Consider the following 19,479-nt stretch of genomic DNA (forward strand, 5'->3'; position numbering starts at 1 on the left):
GACATGCAAAAAAAACAACAACGGCTTAGCGGAACCTTTGTTGTTGTTGCTTGTTGTTTTTCTGGAAGGCACGCGCCTTTTTATACCCGTTACTCGTAGAGTAAAAGGGTATACTAGATTCGTCGGAAAGTATGTAACAGGCAGAAGGAAGCGTTTCCGACCCCATAAAGTATATATATTCTTGATCAGGATCACTAGCCGAGTCGATCTAGCCATGTCCGTCTGTCCGTCTGTCCGTCTGTCCGTCTGACCGTCTGTCCGTCTGTCCGTCTGTCCGTCTGTCCGGATGAACGCTGTGATCTCGGAAACTATGAGAGCTAGGCTATTGAGATTTGGCGTACAGATTCCTGAGCTTCTTACGCAGCGCAAGTTTGTTTCAGTAGACTGCCACGCCCACTCTAACGCCCACAAACCGCCCAAAACTGTAACTCCTACAGTTTTGATGCTAGATAGAAAATTTTAACTGAAATGTATTGTTCTCATCAATACCTATCGATTGACCTAAAAAAAGTTTGCCACGCCCACTTAAACGCCCACAAACCGTGACGCCCACAATTTGCATGCTAGATAAAAAATTTTAACTGAAATGTATTGGTGTCGTCAATACCTATCGATTGCCACGCCCACTCTAACGCCCATAACGCTTAAATCTGTCTACCGCCGGTAGGTGGCGCATTTTAATTTCGCTTTGCTGCTTGCATATCTACATTTCCCTTTGAGTAACGGGTATCTGATAGTCGAGGTACTCGACTATAGCGTCCTCCCTTGTTTCGTCTTTTCACTTGCGTTTACTTTAGTGAAGGAGTTAGAAGTTGAAGCAAACATACCAGCAATTTACTAAATTAAATTAAATTAGTGCCTTAAAAGTGAAAAAGAAACGATTCCCAGGTGAGTCTGTCGCAGACTAATAATATTGAAAACAGTGAGTGTAAAAAACAAGATAATCTATATTTAAAATAAGGGAAATACAAGATTCCCAAAATAGCACGTGGCGGAAAAAAAATAGCTGTGAAAAATATTAATTTTTGACGTGAAAAGCAACAAATGGTGCATATATGTAATAAACAAATCTGTGAAAGAATTTAAAAATCTTAATGAGTGCAAAGTTTCTAGGGACAAAAAATAAGAGATGTTTGTTCTTAAAACTTATATTTGTGGTTAAAATTCGATAAAAATGAATATTAATAACATTTAACAACAATTCTTACTTTTGTGTACGTATTTAAATAAAAATCTCAAACATCTCCAATTTTCAGTTCCTGGAAAAGTGTTATTTTTTTTCCGCAACTGCAAAATAAATAAATGTTTTAATAAATAATATAAAATACATAAATAATGTTTGGTTTATTTTTCGTAATAATTGTTTACAACAAAATAAAATAAATCAAGTGACCGAAAACAAAAGTTTGCTAATTTCTTCTCGATATTTTTTGCATTTTCTTATATTTTTAGACAAGGCTGAAGGTAAATCTATAAAAAAATGGAAGGCTAAATCGTTCCATCTTAAGCATATTATCCGAGGAACTTGTTCTGTCCCACAACTTACTTATTAAGTAAGTTTTTATTGAGGCTGAAAGTAACTATTGTTTGTAAGTTTAATTTTTAAAAGACTTCTGGGATTTTTACATTGAATGCCAAAGATAACATTTCTTTTATTATAAATAAATCTTACAAATAACGATTACTTTCGGTCACTCGTTTTTATTCTCGTCTTGTTTTATTTTTAAAACTAATTTTTTTCTAATACTAGATGCAATCGCCCTGGTCGATCCCTCGGAGCCTCCCGAAAAGGCGCTGCAGAAGGCAATGCGGTGCGTTAAAAACCAGATGCTGAGGAGGAGGTGTCAGCGACCCCGATAACACCGGAAACCCCCGAGCGCAATTTTTAAAATAAACAAATAAAAATAAAAATTACAACTGAAATTTTTTTTGCTGCTAAGCGCTCAACGTGCGCTGAAAGTGCGCTTTTTCGCTGCTTGAATGAGCGCTCAACGTGTGCTGAATGTGTGCTTTTATCGCTGCTCAATCGAGCGCTCAACATGTGCTGAACGTGTGCTTTTTCAGCTGCTCAATCGAGCGCTCAACATGTGCTGAACGTGTGCTTTTTCAGCTGCTCAATCGAGCGCTCAACATGTGCTGAACGTGTGCTTTTTCAGCTGCTCAATCGAGCGCTCAAGAGGGTGCTCAAAAAAGCGCTCAATGAGTGCTATTTTTTGAGCACTGATGAACCCTAGGACATGCCTATGTTAATTTCATCACATAGCTCCATACAAATTGTGCGCTCATTGAGCGCTGAGTGATGAACTTTTTGCAGTGATTGAGTGCTCAATAAGCGCTGAATGGTACTGCAGGGTGTATATACGAAATATTTTGACACTCCGCTTTGTAGCGAATCCCGCGATCATTTCGAAGCAAGCGGTTCTCCTGATCGGATGTAAAAGTGATTAATAGAGCTCGGTAGACAAGTGTTCATTTAAGTGTAATAAAAAAGTGAAAAGTATAGAAAAAAGGTGAGTCAAATAAAAATACAATAATTACTTAGTATTAAGGCATGTGCATGTCCACGTTTTTTTTTGTCGCATTTTTCCTTTTTGAGTTTCTTCTTTGTTGTGCGCGTTATTATTTCGTGAAAATTTAGATAATACATTTAACGAAATAAACAAAGCTCAAAAGAAAATTACATTTAAAAACAATAAAATATATGCGATTGGGTAATAAACATGAAGTGGATAAAAAATACGCGAAAGAAATGAAGAATATGAAAGGAAATTAAAAGGAGTAGAATGCACGAGATGGAAAACACTAAAAAGGCGCAAAAAAGACGCTTTGCTGCCGTTGCATTCGGTTCTGTGGCGTCGCAGTCGTTTCATCTATTTCTTTATAATATTTTTTGGTTCTTTCACGTGATTTTTCTTTAAATCTAACTAATTTTGATATTTAAAAAAAAATAAAAACGAAATAAATTTAAACAATATTTTTGTCTTATTTAAATCCCTTTATATAAAAACACCTACTCGAAACTTATTATAAAATTATTAACTTTTTCTTTATAGATACAAATTTATTCCAACATATTGTACCCTGAGAAAGAAGCAATTTGATATATGGGACCCATTTAAGGAAAAGGTTTTTTGCTTTTACGAAGAGCAAATGCAAAACAAAAAGCAACTTAAACTATTAAAGACAGTTCAGAAAACTGTATCACTTGGTAATGTATAATTTTTTTTAAATTTATAAATTTTATCTTTTTATGATAAGCTTGACTTTTTCTAAATTATGCCATTACCAAAAATCTAATAACATATTCTTATTCACAGATTACAAGGACTAAATTTACACCGTATTGCTCACATCTGTCATCTTAAATAATTCGTGGACCGTCATTAAAGGAACCAACAAGCGAAAGAAATTATCACTACTATGACTCGCAGGAAAGTTTTGTACGCACATGCAGGCGTACGAACGTGGCAAAACAAAAAAATGTGTGATTATAAAAAATATGTATAATAATGTATAATATGTATAATAATGTATAATATGTATATGTATATATGTGTCATATAAATTCTAAGAGTTACGTTAAGTACAAATGTATTTAAAACAAAAGTAATGATAACGTGTTAGCATGGTAAAAATAGAGTTTAAGCAGAACAATTGTTTGATTATATGTTTACGTTTATTTTCAATAAAAACACATACTTATTTGGGTCTTTATTAAATATAAATCACGCTTGTTTTAAACTACAGATTGGTTTCTATTGAATATGCACCATATTAGTATGGCTTAAATACTATATTTAAATCAAACATAAAGTACAATTCTTTTAACGGGGACTATATTTAATTTAAATACAATTTGTATTTATATTAAAGTTCATCCCAGTCTGATTTAAATATGAGAATTATTTAATCCAAATAAAAATGTGCTGAGTTTGAGGGCGGGCTATAATTATTTTAACTATAAAAACCATTCAAATGAAATATTCTATTTACTGAAACTATATATGAAAATATTTAAAATAAATATAAAAATATAATACTTTTTACTATGGAACATATTTAATTTAATTATTTTGTACTACTTTAACATATTTAATCGAAATTAAAAAATCGTTGAACTTACTACGAGATTATTCAAAAAATAATTAACTATTTAACGTTTTCGTTTTTACGATTTTCATGTTAAGTTCTAAACCGCTGGGAAAAATAGTTGAAACGTTGGCGAAATAGTGACATTTACGATGTTTTTTCTACCAGTGTAGGAATTCTTTGTCTGTTGCTGAGTAATTTTTGTCATGATTGTTTAGCGTTCTTGATGCAAAGCAGATTGGATGACCGTCTTGAGATAGGACAGATCCAATTGCATATTTTGATGCATCTGTAGTTAATGTAAATTTTTTTTTTTAAAATTGGGATATCTTAAAATTGGGTGAGAACTGATTAAATGTTTTAATTTTTCAAATGCTTCGACATAGGTGGGGTCTTTTAGATTTATTTTAACATTTTTTTTCAAATACTTGGTTATTGGCTGTGCTCTTTTAGCATAATCTTTTATAAATTTTCTGTAATAACCTGTTATACCTAAGAAGCTTTTTATTTGCTTCTCTGTTCGTGGTAACAGTAATTTTTCTATGATTGCGATCTTATTTGGATTTGGCTTAATGCCCTCTTTTGTAAGGATATGTCCTAGAAATTCAGTTTCCTTTTTCATGAAGTTACACTTGTCAATCTGTATTTTTAAATTTTTCTTTTCTAATATTTGGAATATTTCGTTAATAGCTTGAATATGTTCTTTTAATGAGGTGCTGAAAATAAGTATATCGTCTAAATACACGACGCATTTTTTGTTAATGTGTTCCCTAAGTATTTCATTCATAAGTCTTTGGAATGTGGCAGGGGCATTTTTCAACCCAAATGGCATTCTTATAAACTCATATAGTCCATGTGGCGTTACGAATGCCGTTTTTTTTCTGTCTGATTCTCGGACGAAGATCTGATGGTAGCCTTTGGCTAAATCTATTGTAGTGATGTATTGAGCTCTTCTTAGTTTATCCAAAATATAATTAATGTTCGGAATCGGAAATTTGTCGTCTATGGCTATTTCATTTAACTTCCTGTAGTCTATTACTATCCTAAACTTTTTCTTTCCTGAGTTGTCGATCTTCTTCGGGATTACTATAAGTGGGCTAGAGTATCTTGAATTACTCTTTCTAATTATACCCTGTTCTTCCATTTCTTTTATTTATTTCCTAACTTCTTCCTCGTGTTGTGGTGGGTATCTATAAAGTTTTGAGTTTAACTGTTCCTCTGTATTGGTCCGTATTTCGTGTTCAATTTCTGTCGTACTAGTTAGTTGGTCTCCCTCCTTAAAAAAAAGTTTGCTAAATCATTGTACAATGACTTTAATTTCTCTGACTTCTTCTTCATTTAAGTGGTCGAGTTTCAAATTCTCTAAGTTTTTACTGCTACTTTCTAATACAGAAACTTCTTCGTATTGATATGGATTGTTTATAATTACTTTTTCTTTTTAAATTAAAAAAAATTAAAACCTTCCTCTCAATGTTTATAAATGCATTCAAAAAATTTAGGAGGTCTATCCCTATGATAAAATTGTATTTTCTTCCCTTAAGCGGGGCTAATTTCCATCGTACTCTTGCGTTATTTGGTAAGTTAAATTCTTTTGGGGCTGTGGTATGAATTTCGTACGCTATTACGTCTTTGCTGTTAATTGTAGTGTATGGTATGGACGTATTTAGTCTCATTTTTCTGTAACCGTTAATCTGGTCGCTAACTAAACTCAAGGTGGCTCCTGTGTCTATTAAGGCCACGTATTTCTGTTTGTCTATGTTAAGTTCTGTTAGTGGTAACCCATCCGAGGCGGCTTCGTAAAAAAAACCGTATTATTAAATTCTGCCTGTGGATAGTTTTCCATTTGATTATTGTCGTGTTTACTGTTCGAGTTATGGTCACTGTTGTAGTTGTCATTTTCGTATCTGCTTTGGTCGGTATGGTTTTGGTGTTGGTTGGCTTCTATGTTATCTACCTTCATAGGTACCACATTCGCTGGCCTATTTTGCCTAGACTGATGTGATCCTGCTTGTTGATTCCACTGATTATTTTGATATCGTCTACTTTGTCCGGAGTTATTGCCTCTAAAATTCTGAGGGGTATTGTTCTGTCTAACTTGTCCTGAATTGTTGCTCTGATAATTTTGATGTACATTTTGCATTGTATTGTTTTGCTGATTATATTGTTGATTGGTATTCTTATTTTGATGTGCATTTTGCATTGTATTGTTTTGCTGATTATATTGTTGATTGGTATTCTGGTTGTTGTTCCTGTAATTGTTTTGATTAGGTCTACCTTTCCTATACTGATACCTAATGCAACTATTCTCATATCTGCGTTGCATCATTATCTTTAATATAGTGCTTAAATCTCTGACTTCGTAGATCTTGTCTAATAAAGTGTCTTGTGTCATTTCTTTGGCTGTGTTAACTAATAAACTTTCGACATTACTTAAATCTATAAAATTATCATGTATATGATACACAATTAATTCATCATTTTTATATTTTATATTTTGAATTTCTACTGCAAGCTCGCTCACCGAATTCACTCTCAGGTAACATATCCTCTTGTAGATTTGGTGCGGCTCCGTGTCTGGTCTGTACCTTAACTTCAAGGTGGCTTTTATCAGGTCCCAGTTGTCCGGCTCCGGGATATTTATTACTGCATCCTTTGCTTGACCCTGAATTGTCCTGTAGAATATTGTCCTTGTGGCTTCTCTCTTGAGTTGTGGGTCCTCTACCGTCTGTAACAGGTACTCCACGCTACTGAAGATGGAGTTGATGGAGATTTCCCCGGTTCCCGTAAAGGTTGCCAAACGATTGATGTTTTTGAACAACCGCTCTTGTTGGGCTGGGTTGTTTCCAATTCCTTGGAGCTGTACATACGCTTGTTGCAGTTGCTCCAGCTGTCTTTCCCTTATGGCCAATTGTTCCAAAAGATCCGCTTGGGGCATCTGGCCGTTATCGTGAGCCATCCTGCTATTGTCGTATAAAGCGATCCTTCGCTGCCTTCTTATATCCAGGTTGAGTTGATTTCCTTCTTAGCGCTGTCTAAGTCGATTTTCGTTCGATCTCTACAGGCATTAATCCACTGATTTTTAGTTGGATTTAATGCTGTTGCGCTGCTTGGTCTGGTTTTGCTTTGATCAATGCACTTTTCTATGTACTGCACCACGTTCACTTAGCGGACTGATTTTTAGTTCGCTTCTGTTCGCTGACTTTTTGTATTTTTTATTTATCACAAAAAATTTTTGTTATATTTTTTTTTTCTTCACGTTAAGTTCGATTTGAATAATCACTGGACCCTCTTCAATTAAAAAGGATCCTACCGGCTGCGCCAATTTTGTTTAAGGAGTTGCGAAGTTTTTAAAAAAATAAATTATTTGTAAGTAAAACACGTCAAGCGGGTTTGGTGGGCAAAAATCAACTGAATATTCTTTATTGATAATGTTTTAAAGAAAACTTAATTTAGGTTTACAGAAGTGCTTATTAGGTTTTCTTACGAATTATTCTGGTCGACATGTGTAAGATCGTTGACCTCTAGTTAGCCTGAATTTAATAACGATCGATGAACTATGCATTTCCTGTTTACTGTGTTATATTGCTTATTTGGATTTTATATTTTCCTAGAACTTATTTTGGTTGGCATGTGCCAGATCGTTAACCTGTGCATTTCCTGTTTGCTGTATTACTTTAATATATTGTTTATTTAGCATTTAATGAGTTAAGCAATTCTTGTACTTTATTATTAAGAGGTGGAAGAAAAAATTGGGTTTTGGACATATGTGGGAAGTGAAGTGGGGTTATACGTAACTCACGTGAGCCACAGCACCCGGACGTTCGTGGCCGAAGGGGTAAGGTGGCGACAGCAGACGGTTGTCTGGACCTGGCCGGAGGGACCCGCGGAGGAGACGGCAGCGACGGAAGAACCCCGGATCTGGGAAGAATGTGGTCCCCGGGTGAGCCCGCTGGACCCCAGGACCCGTGGCAGACCGGAGCGGTGGGCACCACCGACGCCGAGCACCGGACCAACGACGCCAAGGACAGGGCCATCGACGCCAACGCCTACCGGGAGCGCAGTAACAGCGGAGCCTCTGGAGCGAGGACCCTGGGTGTGGCCTGAGCCCGTGGAAAACGGCCGTCCTCCGCTCAAGCTGCAGCACTCGGCGCCCGAAGTGTCCGAGGTGGTGGCCCGGCCGAAGTTGTCGCGGACGGTGTCGGCGCCGGAGGGCCAGCGATGGCGAGAGATCGCGGAGCCGGAGTGGCCCGAAGGGATCGCGGAGGCACCGGTGGTACAGGAGGCTCGCATCCTGGGCGGCAGGCGCAGCGTGCGCGTATGGAGAGAGGGGCTGGCGGGCATGAGAGTGTTCGAGGAGCAGAAATAAAAGTTAAATGAAACGAAAAACAGAGTTTAAAAAAAAAAAACCGGCATAGAACGGGAAACGCGGCTGAAACAGGGGCCAGAAGTAAGGGGCATACATAGCAGCTTCAGCGTCCTGAAATCAATATTGGGTTAATACAGGAAGCAGCCAAGCGACACCAAAATACTTACCTGCAGCGAAGCAAATGCGAAGTCCTCTCCGCACCAGCTTTCGAGTGTTGCCAGCGTAAAGCCAGGCTCAGCCGGCTGAGGACGATTGAAGGGTGAGAGAGAGACGAGAGGCGAGAGAGGTCGTGTGGAGAGAGAAAGGAAATAGAAAGGAGTGAGGAAATGCGAAAACTTACCTAGAAAGTTGCAAAATCACCATGAGCCAGGGAAGGGGGCGCCTCGATAGGCGATCGATTGGCACTAGATGAAAGTGCGATCGGTGGGTACACGTCAAATGGTAATATCGGCCAAAGGTGGAAATATCGCAACGAGCAGGTGGCAACGCCGCACCGTCGATATCGATATCGCACATCGATCACACACGAATGGTGTGACCAGGCGGAGGAAGCAAATAAAAGGAGTAGAACGCAGCGATGAGCAGCGAGCTGGGGATCGATAGCACACGAGTATCGATGTCCCAGTGGAGTCAGGAAAGATATCGGCGCGGGAGATTTAAAGTTGCTACGAGGAGGATGACCCCGCTGTAGAAACTCAAGGGAGTTAAGAGCGTCGAGGGAGCATCGAGAGAGCAATGAGGGAGCGCCGCGGAAATCACAAGGACTCAAAGGCTAGGATAAGCAAGGAAACGCCGGAGAGTAGGAACCAGTGTTAAATGTTTCCCGAAGTAAGGGGGGAATGTGAGGAGTTGAATAACTCCCCACAAATAGAAGCAGCAGCAGATGGCCGGCCGCTTACCAGATACGCGGCGAATTCGCGTAGTAACGGCGCGGCGAGGAGAACGAGAGAGTTTGGAGACCAAGGGTGGAGATCGAGAGAGTTCGGAGACCAACGAAGGAGAGCGAGAGTGTTTGGAGACCAATGAAGGAGAGCGAGAGAGATTGGAGACCAAGGATGGAGATCGAGAGAGAATGGAGACTTCGCGGGCAGAGCAAGAGTGCCGTATGCAAAAGGGGGTAACGGGACTCCACCGGACTTTGGACTCTCCCGTGAACTTTGGACCGGGAGAGGAAGTGCCACATCTCGGCGGTGGAGCGGTACACAGGCGTGCCACAAGCATCATGGGAATCAGCGGGATGGCAGCAGTGGGCGGAGCATCGATTGGAAGCGGTACGGGAACGACAAGTGGGTCATCCAGGAGGCACGGACTTTGGACCCAGAGCGGAGAGATCCAGCGGGCCGTGCGCAAAAGAGAAATAACGGTACCCGGAGGCCCTATATAAGGCCGCAGAGCGCTGGCAGCTGGATCAGTCGATCACAAGGAGTCAAACCGTCAAGATCACTCAGATACCAAAGTGAACAATCAAACAACCAGATAATCTACAAGGGAGCAGCAGCAAGTCGAGTCGCCAGAGAAGCAGCGCCGTGGGAGCCTACAAGGAGCGAGATTGCTACGTCGAGACGTTCGGGATTGGGATACCAGGAATCTCCGAATTGAGACGCAGGTAGCTGAGATCCAGAGGGCATCACACGGCTAGGTCAAGGCGGTCAATTAACCCTGTCCACAAAGTCCTGGCGTTACGCCTGGAAAGAGTATAACAAGCCAGAAGGGAGAGCGGTCGATCGGTAAGGGCTTGAGTGGAATTGTCCAGGAGAGCCCTACGGATTCGACTTGCGAGGTCCCGGAGCGGCGTGCCCGAACCACGAGTATAACAAGCCAGAAGGGAGAGCGGTCGATCGGTACGGTCTCGAGTGGAATTATCCAGGAGAGCCCTACGGATTCGACTTGCGGGGTCCCGGAGCGGCGTGCCCGAACCCCGAGTACCAAAAGCCACACGGAAACGTCCCGGACAAAAGGCAAAAGGGTGAGGCTAGGGTGGAACGTTCGTTTACACTAGGCGTGGAAGCGAAGTAAGGCGCGAGGCAGCTTCCTGGCGTTCCGCCTTGACTGTCCGCGCGGGCTGAGCAGAAACCCAGTGGGACCATCCGGGACAGAGCAAGGGACAGGCGGAGTGTCGAAAGGAGCGATCCTGGAGAGCGCAGCTTCTGTTCACCCTAGTCTGAGAACGGTGACGCTTCCCTAAGCCCGTACGGCCGATACCCCTCGCGATTCCGAGTCGTTACCAGCAGTCACCAAGTCACGCGTGACAAGTGAGCAGCGAGCGAGCGTCTTCAGGGAGCTGCGAGGATCTTCAGGGAGCGGCGAGGATCTTCAGGGAGCTGCGAGTATCTTCAGGGAGCTACAGGACTGGAGCACCGAGTCGTCAAGGCGAGAGGTCGTCGAGTCAATCAGGGCCGTCGGAAGCACCGAGGGTCACAAGCAACGAGTCAAGGCCAACCAAGCGACTAAGACACTTGTAATAATATACCCGCAATAAAACCCAATACGAACCCGTGAATTCTATGCTTTCTCACTGAGCTACTGGGCGGTCACGTTAATATAAATTTGGTGGGACGAACACACAATATACTGAGCTAGCCGCACGAATCTCGTAGCGAGCAGACCATAAAAATCAGTTCGTTACAGTAGATTCGTCGGAAAGTATGTAACAGGCAGAAAGAAGCGTTTCCGACCCTATAAAGTATATATATATTTGATCAGGATCTCCAGCCGAGTCGATCTAGCCATGTCCGTCGAAAACTATGGCTCCTACAATTTTGATGCCGGAATAAAAATTGTAACTTAAATGTATTGTCCCCATCAGTACCTATTGATTAACCCACAAACCGCCCACAAACTTCAAAAAATCGTAAATATGAACGTCGATATCTCGGAAACTATCAAAGATAGAGAATGGAGATCTCAAATTTAGATTCTGTAGCCTTGAACGCAGCGCAAAATTGTTACGTGAATATACCGCCCCCACTCTAACGCCCACAAGCCGCCCACAAGCCGCCCACAAGCCTGTGGCGCCCACAATTTTCATTTCACAAAATTTGAACTGAAATGTATTGGTCTTTTCAATACCTATCGATTAAACCAAATAAAATTTTCCACGCCCACTCTAACGCCCATAACACTTAAATCCGTCTACCGTCGGTAGGTGGCGCATTTCAATCTCGCTTTGCTGCTTGCATATCTCCATTTCCCTTTCGTCCCTTTAGCTGAGTAACGGCTATCCGATAGTCGAGGTACTCGACTACAGCGTTCTTCCTTGTTTCTCCTGTAATCACCGAAAGTACTCTACTTAGTGGTTTAGAAACTATAACGCCAACCTATTCCTCGGGGCCAGATGGACCCCCAGGGTGTGTGCAAAAGTTTAGTGCCCGAACTATTTGTAAGCCCATTCTTAATTTTTTTAATTTGGCTATCTCATCATCTGTTTTTCCTACTATCTGGAAAGATTATTTTATTATTCCACCCCACAAAACGGGTGCGAAGGTGAATGTTCAGAACTGTAGAGGAATCTCCAAATGGTCTGCAATTCCTAAAACATTTGAACGCATTATTACCTCTCATTTGCATCGTTTGTGCTCCTCTTTGATATCTCCGTGTCAACATGGTTTTGTTAAGCGAAGATCGACCACCACTTACCTGCTCGAATTGACATCTTTTGTAATAGATGGATTTAACAAAAAAATTCATACAGACGTTATATATACAGATTTTTGTAAAGCCTTTGACTCTGTAAACCACTCTCTTCTTTTATTCAAATTAGATCAGCTCGCGTTTTCGAATAATCTGTTAGCTTGGATTTCAAGTTATTTGAATGGTAGATCTAAGAGGGTTTTATTCAAAAACGCTGTTTCCAAGATGATCAACGTGATATCTGGAGTGCCTCAGGGCAGTCAGTAAGCCCTTTACTGTTTACTCTGTTTATAAACTATCTTCCCTCTATAGTAACTCACTCTCATGTACTAATGTATGCTGATGATGTTAAGCTTTGTTTATCATATAATAATATTGAGTCTGGTTTCTGCTTGCAGTCAGACATTAATAGATTCCAGGAATGGTGTCAGTACAACCCTTTGAATTTAAACTATCTTAAGTGCAGCGTTATGGATTTTTATAGGGGTTCGCCAACGTTCAAGATTTACTCTTTTCAGAACATGTCCCTGGACCGAATATACTCGTACTCTTTAAACGATTTTCGTGTTCTACTCGATCCTAAACTTAAATTTGACTCCCACATAACCTCTACCGTAAATAAAGCTATGAGTGTTCTTCGGTTTATAAATCGTTGGTCTAAAGAATTTGATGATCCATACACTACCAAATTATTATTTACCTCCCTTGTCCGTGCACATTGACCGTATAGAGTCTGTACAGAACTATGCTTGGTACTATTTTTATGAATAATCTTATCATAGGCGATACTGATTCTGTAGATTTGGTAAGCCGTCTAACTTTTAATGTTAACTAACTACTATTCTATCAACTTGCACGATTTTCATCTAATTTTAGTCAGCACGAGCCCTTTCGAGTTCTTTCTAATAATTATAGAACCCTATATCATTTAATTTGTTCCTCAACTTCTATTCCTGTATTAAAAATTAAATTCTTAGCTCATTTGCTTTAGTCTTGTTGATCAATGTTTTGTCCTGTCTCTATTTGTTCTACGTACCTTCCTCGCGAACCATATTTGCCTGAAATAAAAATGGGCCCGAGCGTAACAAGCACGAGCTTGGTGTCGTTTGGGCCACTTGTTTGTTTTGCTCTTAGTGCATCAACGTTCAACAATATATATCTTAATACTTTTATATATTTATCTGACTTGCTTCACACAAATCTTTGCTCTGGCACTGCTGAAATACAAATAAATTGAAAAGCTTTTTAAATTTTTGCTCCACTTTTTTGTAAAAACTATCTTACATAGACCTTACGCAAACTCTTAGTAATATTATTTTACACACATTGTCGGCACAACAAGAGAAATCGAATACAATTATTTGGGATTTTCGACGTGAGTTCACATAAGAGATTTGACGAGTTCGTTGCCTTACACTACTCGTCTCCTTACCCTACACTCCCCTACTTTATGGGGTCGGAAACGTCACCTTCACTGCGTTGCAAACATCTGACTAAAATCATTATAGCCTCTGCAATGGTCTGCAAATCGGATGACGATCTCGATAACTATAAAAGCTGCAATACTGAGATTTGGAATGCAGATACTAAAGATCCCTGCGCAAGTTTGTTTCTACTCTAACGCCCACAAACCGCCTAAAACTGTGGCTCCTACAGTTTTATGGCTAGAATACAAATTTTAGCTCAATTTACGTTCTCATCAATACCAATCGATTGATCCAAAAACATTTTCCACGCCCACTCTAATGGCCACAAACCGCCCAAAAACTTAAAAAAATCGTAGATATGGACACGGATATCTCGGAAATTATCAGGTAGAAACATTTTAGGCTTAGATTTCGAAACTTTGTACGCAGCGCAACTTTGTCACGCGAATATGCCACGCCCACTCTAACGCCCACAAGCCGCCCAAAACTGTGCTGCCCAAAATTTGTATGCTTGAAAAAAATTTTGCTGAAATGTATAAATCTCGTCAATACCTATCGATTGACCCAAAAAAAGTTTGCCACGCCTACTTTAACGCTCAGAAACCTTCCAAAACTGTAGCCACCACAGTTTTCGTGCTAGAAACAATATTTTAGCTGAAATGTATGTGTCTCGTAAACACCTATCGATTAACTTAAAAAAAAGTTTGCGAAGCCCACTCTAACGCTTAAATCTGATTCACGCCCACATAACCATAAAATGAGATCGCTTGTATATCTCCATCTCCCTTTAGTACCTTTTACTAAATTTTTAGTCGAGGCACTCGGCCATGGAGTTCTTTCTTGTTTTTTACACAAATCATCCGATAATATTGTTTGTGTTGTGACTTTATTCGGCTCCGTCTAGCTGTGGTATTTTTGGTATGTTAAAGTGTACATAATAACTGAGAATATCGATAAAGCAAATGGCCAAGATTTCGTGAATTTAATACATATCACATCTCTCCCCTAAATTTACATTTTGTTAGTAGTTTTACGCTTTCTGAAATCTGGGGGTTGGAAACGGTTGACATCTTGGCGCGAACGAGTACTGCTGTGGATGGGGATACCAGATCGACGGTTGAGGTTCATCTAGCTGGATTGGTGCTGGTACTTCATTGGAAGCTTGGGTGGATTGGAGAGGCTGTGATGGGCTAGATAGCTGCTGTTCTTCATGTCTTGGGCTTGGCGGAGTTGTTGGTGGATTGGAAGTGTCGGGCATCCACCAAAACGGAGTGTTGTCATCTTTGGAGCTGATACTGAGATCATCGTGATCGCTTAGTAAAGTCTGTGGATGTTCGAAGAATAAATACCATACGGCCTATGGACCGATCGATGACAGCTTTTATCCACTTTTCTCCCCTGGCGTAGTTTTTGGCAAATACTTTTTGGATCGGCGAATACTTCTTTGGTTCGATATGCTGGCTTTCAGTTTGTTTTTTAAAAAGTTGACTTAAGATCGTATGCACAGGGCGACCATGTAGAATTTCTGCCGGGCTTTTTCCTTCCGAGTTCGGGGTGAAACGATACGAACTAAGGTATTTCGTAACGGCTATTTTTACTGAATACCCGTCTTTAATGTTTTTGCCGACAGAAGTTTTAAAAGTTTGGACGAAGCGTTCAGCAAGTTCATTTGATGCTGGGTGAAAAGGAGCTGTAGTTTGGTTGTTAATTCCATGTTGAAGGCAAAATTCCTTAAAGGTTTCTGCAGTGAGTTGCGGTCCATTATCATAGACAATTGTTTTGCGGTAACCCTCAATCGCAAATATAGCTGTGAGCGCTGATATTGTATTTGCAGTTGTAGTTGACGACATTTGGCTTATTAACGGGAACTGAGAATAAGCATCGACGCATATTAGCCACATTAACTCAAATATAGGACCCGCAAAGTCTATGTGTATCCTTTCCCAGGCACTTGTAGCTTTTGGACAGCTTTGAAACGCTTTTACCGGGGCTGGGTTGCCTACCTCGCAAACGGTACAACTCTTAGTTAGTTGTGCTATGTCGTCGTCGATACCTGGCCACCAAACATGCTGACTTGCTAGTTGTTTCATGCGAACTATTCCCCAGTGACCGTCGTGAAGAAGTATAAGAATTTTACTTCGAAACTTGCGAAGAATAATAATTAGGTTGACTTCAGAATGGAGACATAGCAGCTTGTTGTTGATCGTCAAGGCAAATCTGCGGCTGAAGTAAGGTTGTATTTCGGGATCATCCTGTTGTTCTGGCCAACCAGTTGATACGAAGTTGTATACTCTCTGCAAAATTGTATCGCTTTTTAGACTTTCGTTGATGATATCGGCATTTATTGGACAGGATATATCGACGATGTTTAGCATTCCTCTTCCTTATCGAAAAGGATTATAGGAAGACGTGTGAGCGATATTTAATATCAAAATTGTAAGCCATCAATATTATAGCCCAACGCTGGAGTCTGTTTGAAGTCATTGTTGACAAATGCTTGCTAGGATTAAAGATTGTGACCAACGGCTTGTGATCAATTATGAGAATAAATTTCCTGCCATATAAATACTGATGGAACTTCTTTCCCCATGATTGAAAGGGCTTCCTTCTCAATTTGCTTGTATCGGACTTGGTGGACGTCAAGGGTTTTTTGATGCGAAGGCTATTGGCTTTTCCTTTCCATCTGGATGTATGTGTGACAATACAACACCAATGCCGAAAGAGGATGCATATGTGGCTAAAACAAGCGGAAGATTCTCGTTGAAATGTGCCAGCTCAGTAGCGTCGAGGATATGCTTCTTCAAAGCTGAGAAAGCTTGCTGTTGCTCGGGTCCAAACTTGAAGGGTATGTTCTTTCTACGCAATTGATTTAGGCGTGAAGCTAACTGGGAGTAATTTGGAATGAAATTGCAGTAATAGTTCACTTTTCCCATGAACGCATCTAGCTGTTGTAGATTGGAGGGCGGCTTTAATTCCTTAACGGCTTCTAGTCCTGACGAATCCGGAAGGATGCCCTTAACACTGACCCTTCTCCCAAGGAACTCAATTTTATCCCTTAGAAAGAAACATTTCTCTTTCTTACATTTTATGCCAATCGCCTGTAAAATGCATAAAATTTGTTCAAGTAAGGCTAGGTGTTGGTCCACTGTAGGAGCCGAAATAATTATGTCGTCGAGATAATTTCCACAACCTTCTATTTCACTTAGAAGTTTCTCAAGGTGACGCTGGAATATAGCTGGTGCGCTAGCTATTCCATACGGCAAACGTTGGTACTGAAAGAGACCCAACGGCGTGTTGACAACCATAATTTCTTTCGCTGCATCGTCTAACTCCATTTGTAAGTATGCGTCCTTGAGGTCAATTTTGAGAAATGCGTGCCGTGATGAATTTTGTGTAACAATGACTCACGTGTCGGCAATGGATATTGCTCGATGTCCAATGGGGAATTGACGCCTTGCTTGAAATCACCGCAGATTCGTAGTGCTCCACCTGGCTTCGGTGCTAGTACTATTGGCGATGCCCAGTTGCTAAATTTGACGGGCTTCCAAATACCTGCTTCTATAAGACGCTGCGCTTCCTCCTTGAACTTAACCAATTGGGCAAACGGAATTGCCTGCTTTTGTAGAACTTTGGTACGGAACTCGGTTTAAGGTAAATGCTTGCCTTAAAGTTTTTTATCGTACTTAAATACCTCCTAATACCTCTGGCAAAGATCTGTCATTTGAGTCCCCTGCTTTTCAGTGACGTTTGCGATATGCTGAATTTCAAAATTCAATGTTTTAAACAAATCCAAGCCGAACAGATTATTGGAGTTCTCCACATTAGCCACAATTATCTCCACCTTTGCCAATTTGTTGCCACACCTTGCTACAGAGTGTAGCTCACCCACTACAGGAATTTGTTGTTGGCCAAATGCGTGCAAGATTCGATCGCACTTCTGCAGTTTCAGGCTGTTTAGCTTTTTGTATGTATTGACATTCAATACTGACACCGTTGAACCAGAATCCATTTGGAAGGATACGATTGTATTGAAGAGCTCCACTTCAATCACAGTTTTGTTTCCTTCAAACTTGATCAAGCTGGAAACGTTGTAGATTGCTTAAATTGACTCTGCGTTTTTGTTTCGTGTTTTTGGTTGATCGGTGTGTTTTTCGTCTTTGCACTGCTTGGACCGACAGCTATGTGCCCCTTTCTGGAACATTTGTGGCAAATTGCCACCCGAGACTTGCCATTTTCGCGAGAATGAGAGTGACCGCAGCAAGAGCACGATTTTAAAGCAGTCTTGTCGCCTTTACCATCAGAAAAATTGAGTTTTTGATGATTTGATTTTTGTGTGTATACTGCGTTTGTATCAAGAGCTCTCTTCTCACTCTCTTTGATTACTGCCACTGTCTTTGTTGTTGCCTCGTAAGTTTCGGCAATTGATAGAACGTCTTCAAGCGACGGCTGTAACTTCTGCAAAGCGGCTGTGCGAATTGCGTCGAATGGAGTGTGCACAATTATTTGATCGCGGATCATTTCATTAACGTAATTAAATGAACACCCATCGGAGTGGCAAACAAATTGACACTCTCTAGCAATGCCACGTAGATCGGCGACTCATTCCTTATGTGTCTGTGTGTCCTGCATCTGACGTTTGAAGAATTTGTACTGTGCAGCAACAATATGACGCTTCTGCTTGAAATGTTCTGTTAGTTTTTCCGTTATTTGTTCAAATGTCTGCTGGTCCAAGTTTTCGCTACCAAACAGATTTTTTACAAGCCCAAATATGTGAGTGCCTGCCCACGATAGAAAATACGTTTTTATACCCTTGCAGAGGGTATATTGATTTCAGTCAGAAGTTTGCCACGCAGTGAAGGAGACGTTTCCGACCCCATATAGTATATATATTCTTGAACAGCATGACTAGACGAGTCGATCTAGCCATGTCCGTCTGTCCGTCCGTTTCTACGCAAACAAGTCTCTCAGTTTTAAAGCTATCGGGCTGAAACTTTCCAAAAAGTCTTATATCTTTTGCAGGTAGTATATAAGTCGGAACTAGCCGGATCGGACAACTATATCTTATAGCTCCCTAAGGAATAATAGGAAAAACAAATTTAAAAAAATTATATCTTTGGTGTTTTTAAGCATATAACCTCCTAAGCTTGGAAATAACATTTTTTAATTAGTTTTGAATTTCGAATTTAATTTTATCAAAATCGGAAGACTATATCATATAGCTGCCATAGGAACTGTCGTAAAATTGGTGGAAAAATAATATGAAACAAATTATAGCTTCGGTGTTTTTCAACATATAACCTCCAACGCTTGGAAATAACATTTTTTAATTAGTTCTGAATTTCAAATTTTATTTAATCAAAATCGGACGACTATATCATATAGCTGCCATAGGAACGATCGGAAAATTGGTAGGAAAATAATATGAAACAAATTATAGCTTCGGTGTTTTTTGACATATTATCTTATACTATTGGGAATATCATTTTTTGTGTTTTTAAATTTAAGAATTATAGCTGCAAGGGTATATAAGCTTCAACTTGCCAAAGCTAACTTCCTTTCTTGTTTTCCTATCTGCTGCTTGCAGGTGTTGGAGGTACGTTTCCCAATTTTGATTTTCTTTGTTAAAGTTTGGAAACGGCGGGCACACGGATAATTCTCCCGATCTGGCTTAGTTCACACCACTTTTTTGTGAAAGAACTTCTGCGCAAATTCTTGCTGTTGAGCCAATAATGTTTCAAAATTAACTTGGCTGTTAGCCATTGTATGTCTTTTTGCGTTCGATTACTGTTGTTTTAGTCTACCGACACGAATTACACAAAATGAAATTTTGCGGCACTTTTTTCCTTGTCGCCAGAAATGTTGTGTTCCGATTAAAAGGAGACGACAGATCAGATTGAGATTTAATGTCCAACTGACTTTTTTCGGCTCTGTCTAGCGTCTAGCTGTGGTATTTTTGGTATGTTAGAG

At 40.2% G+C, this 19,479-nt stretch overlaps 1 protein-coding gene and 1 long non-coding RNA gene across 4 annotated transcripts; one reads left to right on the top strand and one right to left on the bottom strand.

Annotated features, from left to right (window-relative positions):
- The first annotated feature begins 742 nt into the window (after positions 1 to 742).
- Positions 743 to 3,725, top strand: LOC136117551 (uncharacterized). Of its 3 annotated transcripts, none has more exons than XR_011605147.1 (6): positions 743 to 888; positions 1,453 to 1,553; positions 1,751 to 2,352; positions 2,417 to 2,510; positions 3,054 to 3,208; positions 3,318 to 3,725. It is a non-coding gene; the product is annotated as an uncharacterized lncRNA (long non-coding RNA). The 3 variants fall into 3 exon arrangements; XR_011605148.1 differs by lacking the exon at positions 743 to 888 and adding an exon at positions 1,039 to 1,057; XR_011605146.1 differs by lacking the exon at positions 743 to 888 and adding an exon at positions 1,069 to 1,214.
- A 3,753-nt stretch (positions 3,726 to 7,478) lies between these two features.
- LOC139354012 (uncharacterized) lies at positions 7,479 to 8,708 on the bottom strand. The gene is made up of 2 exons (XM_070998225.1): positions 8,623 to 8,708; positions 7,479 to 8,566 (listed from the first exon to the last, which is right to left on the bottom strand). Exon 2 carries the CDS (start codon positions 8,428 to 8,430, stop codon positions 7,885 to 7,887), a length of 546 nt encoding a protein of 181 aa, XP_070854326.1. The 5' UTR covers positions 8,431 to 8,566; positions 8,623 to 8,708; the 3' UTR covers positions 7,479 to 7,884.
- Positions 8,709 to 19,479: the final 10,771 nt, after the last annotated feature.

Source organism: Drosophila suzukii (genome assembly GCF_043229965.1).
Source record: "Drosophila suzukii chromosome 2 unlocalized genomic scaffold, CBGP_Dsuzu_IsoJpt1.0 scf_2c, whole genome shotgun sequence".
In the NCBI taxonomy this organism is placed as follows: Eukaryota; Metazoa; Arthropoda; class Insecta; order Diptera; family Drosophilidae; genus Drosophila; species Drosophila suzukii.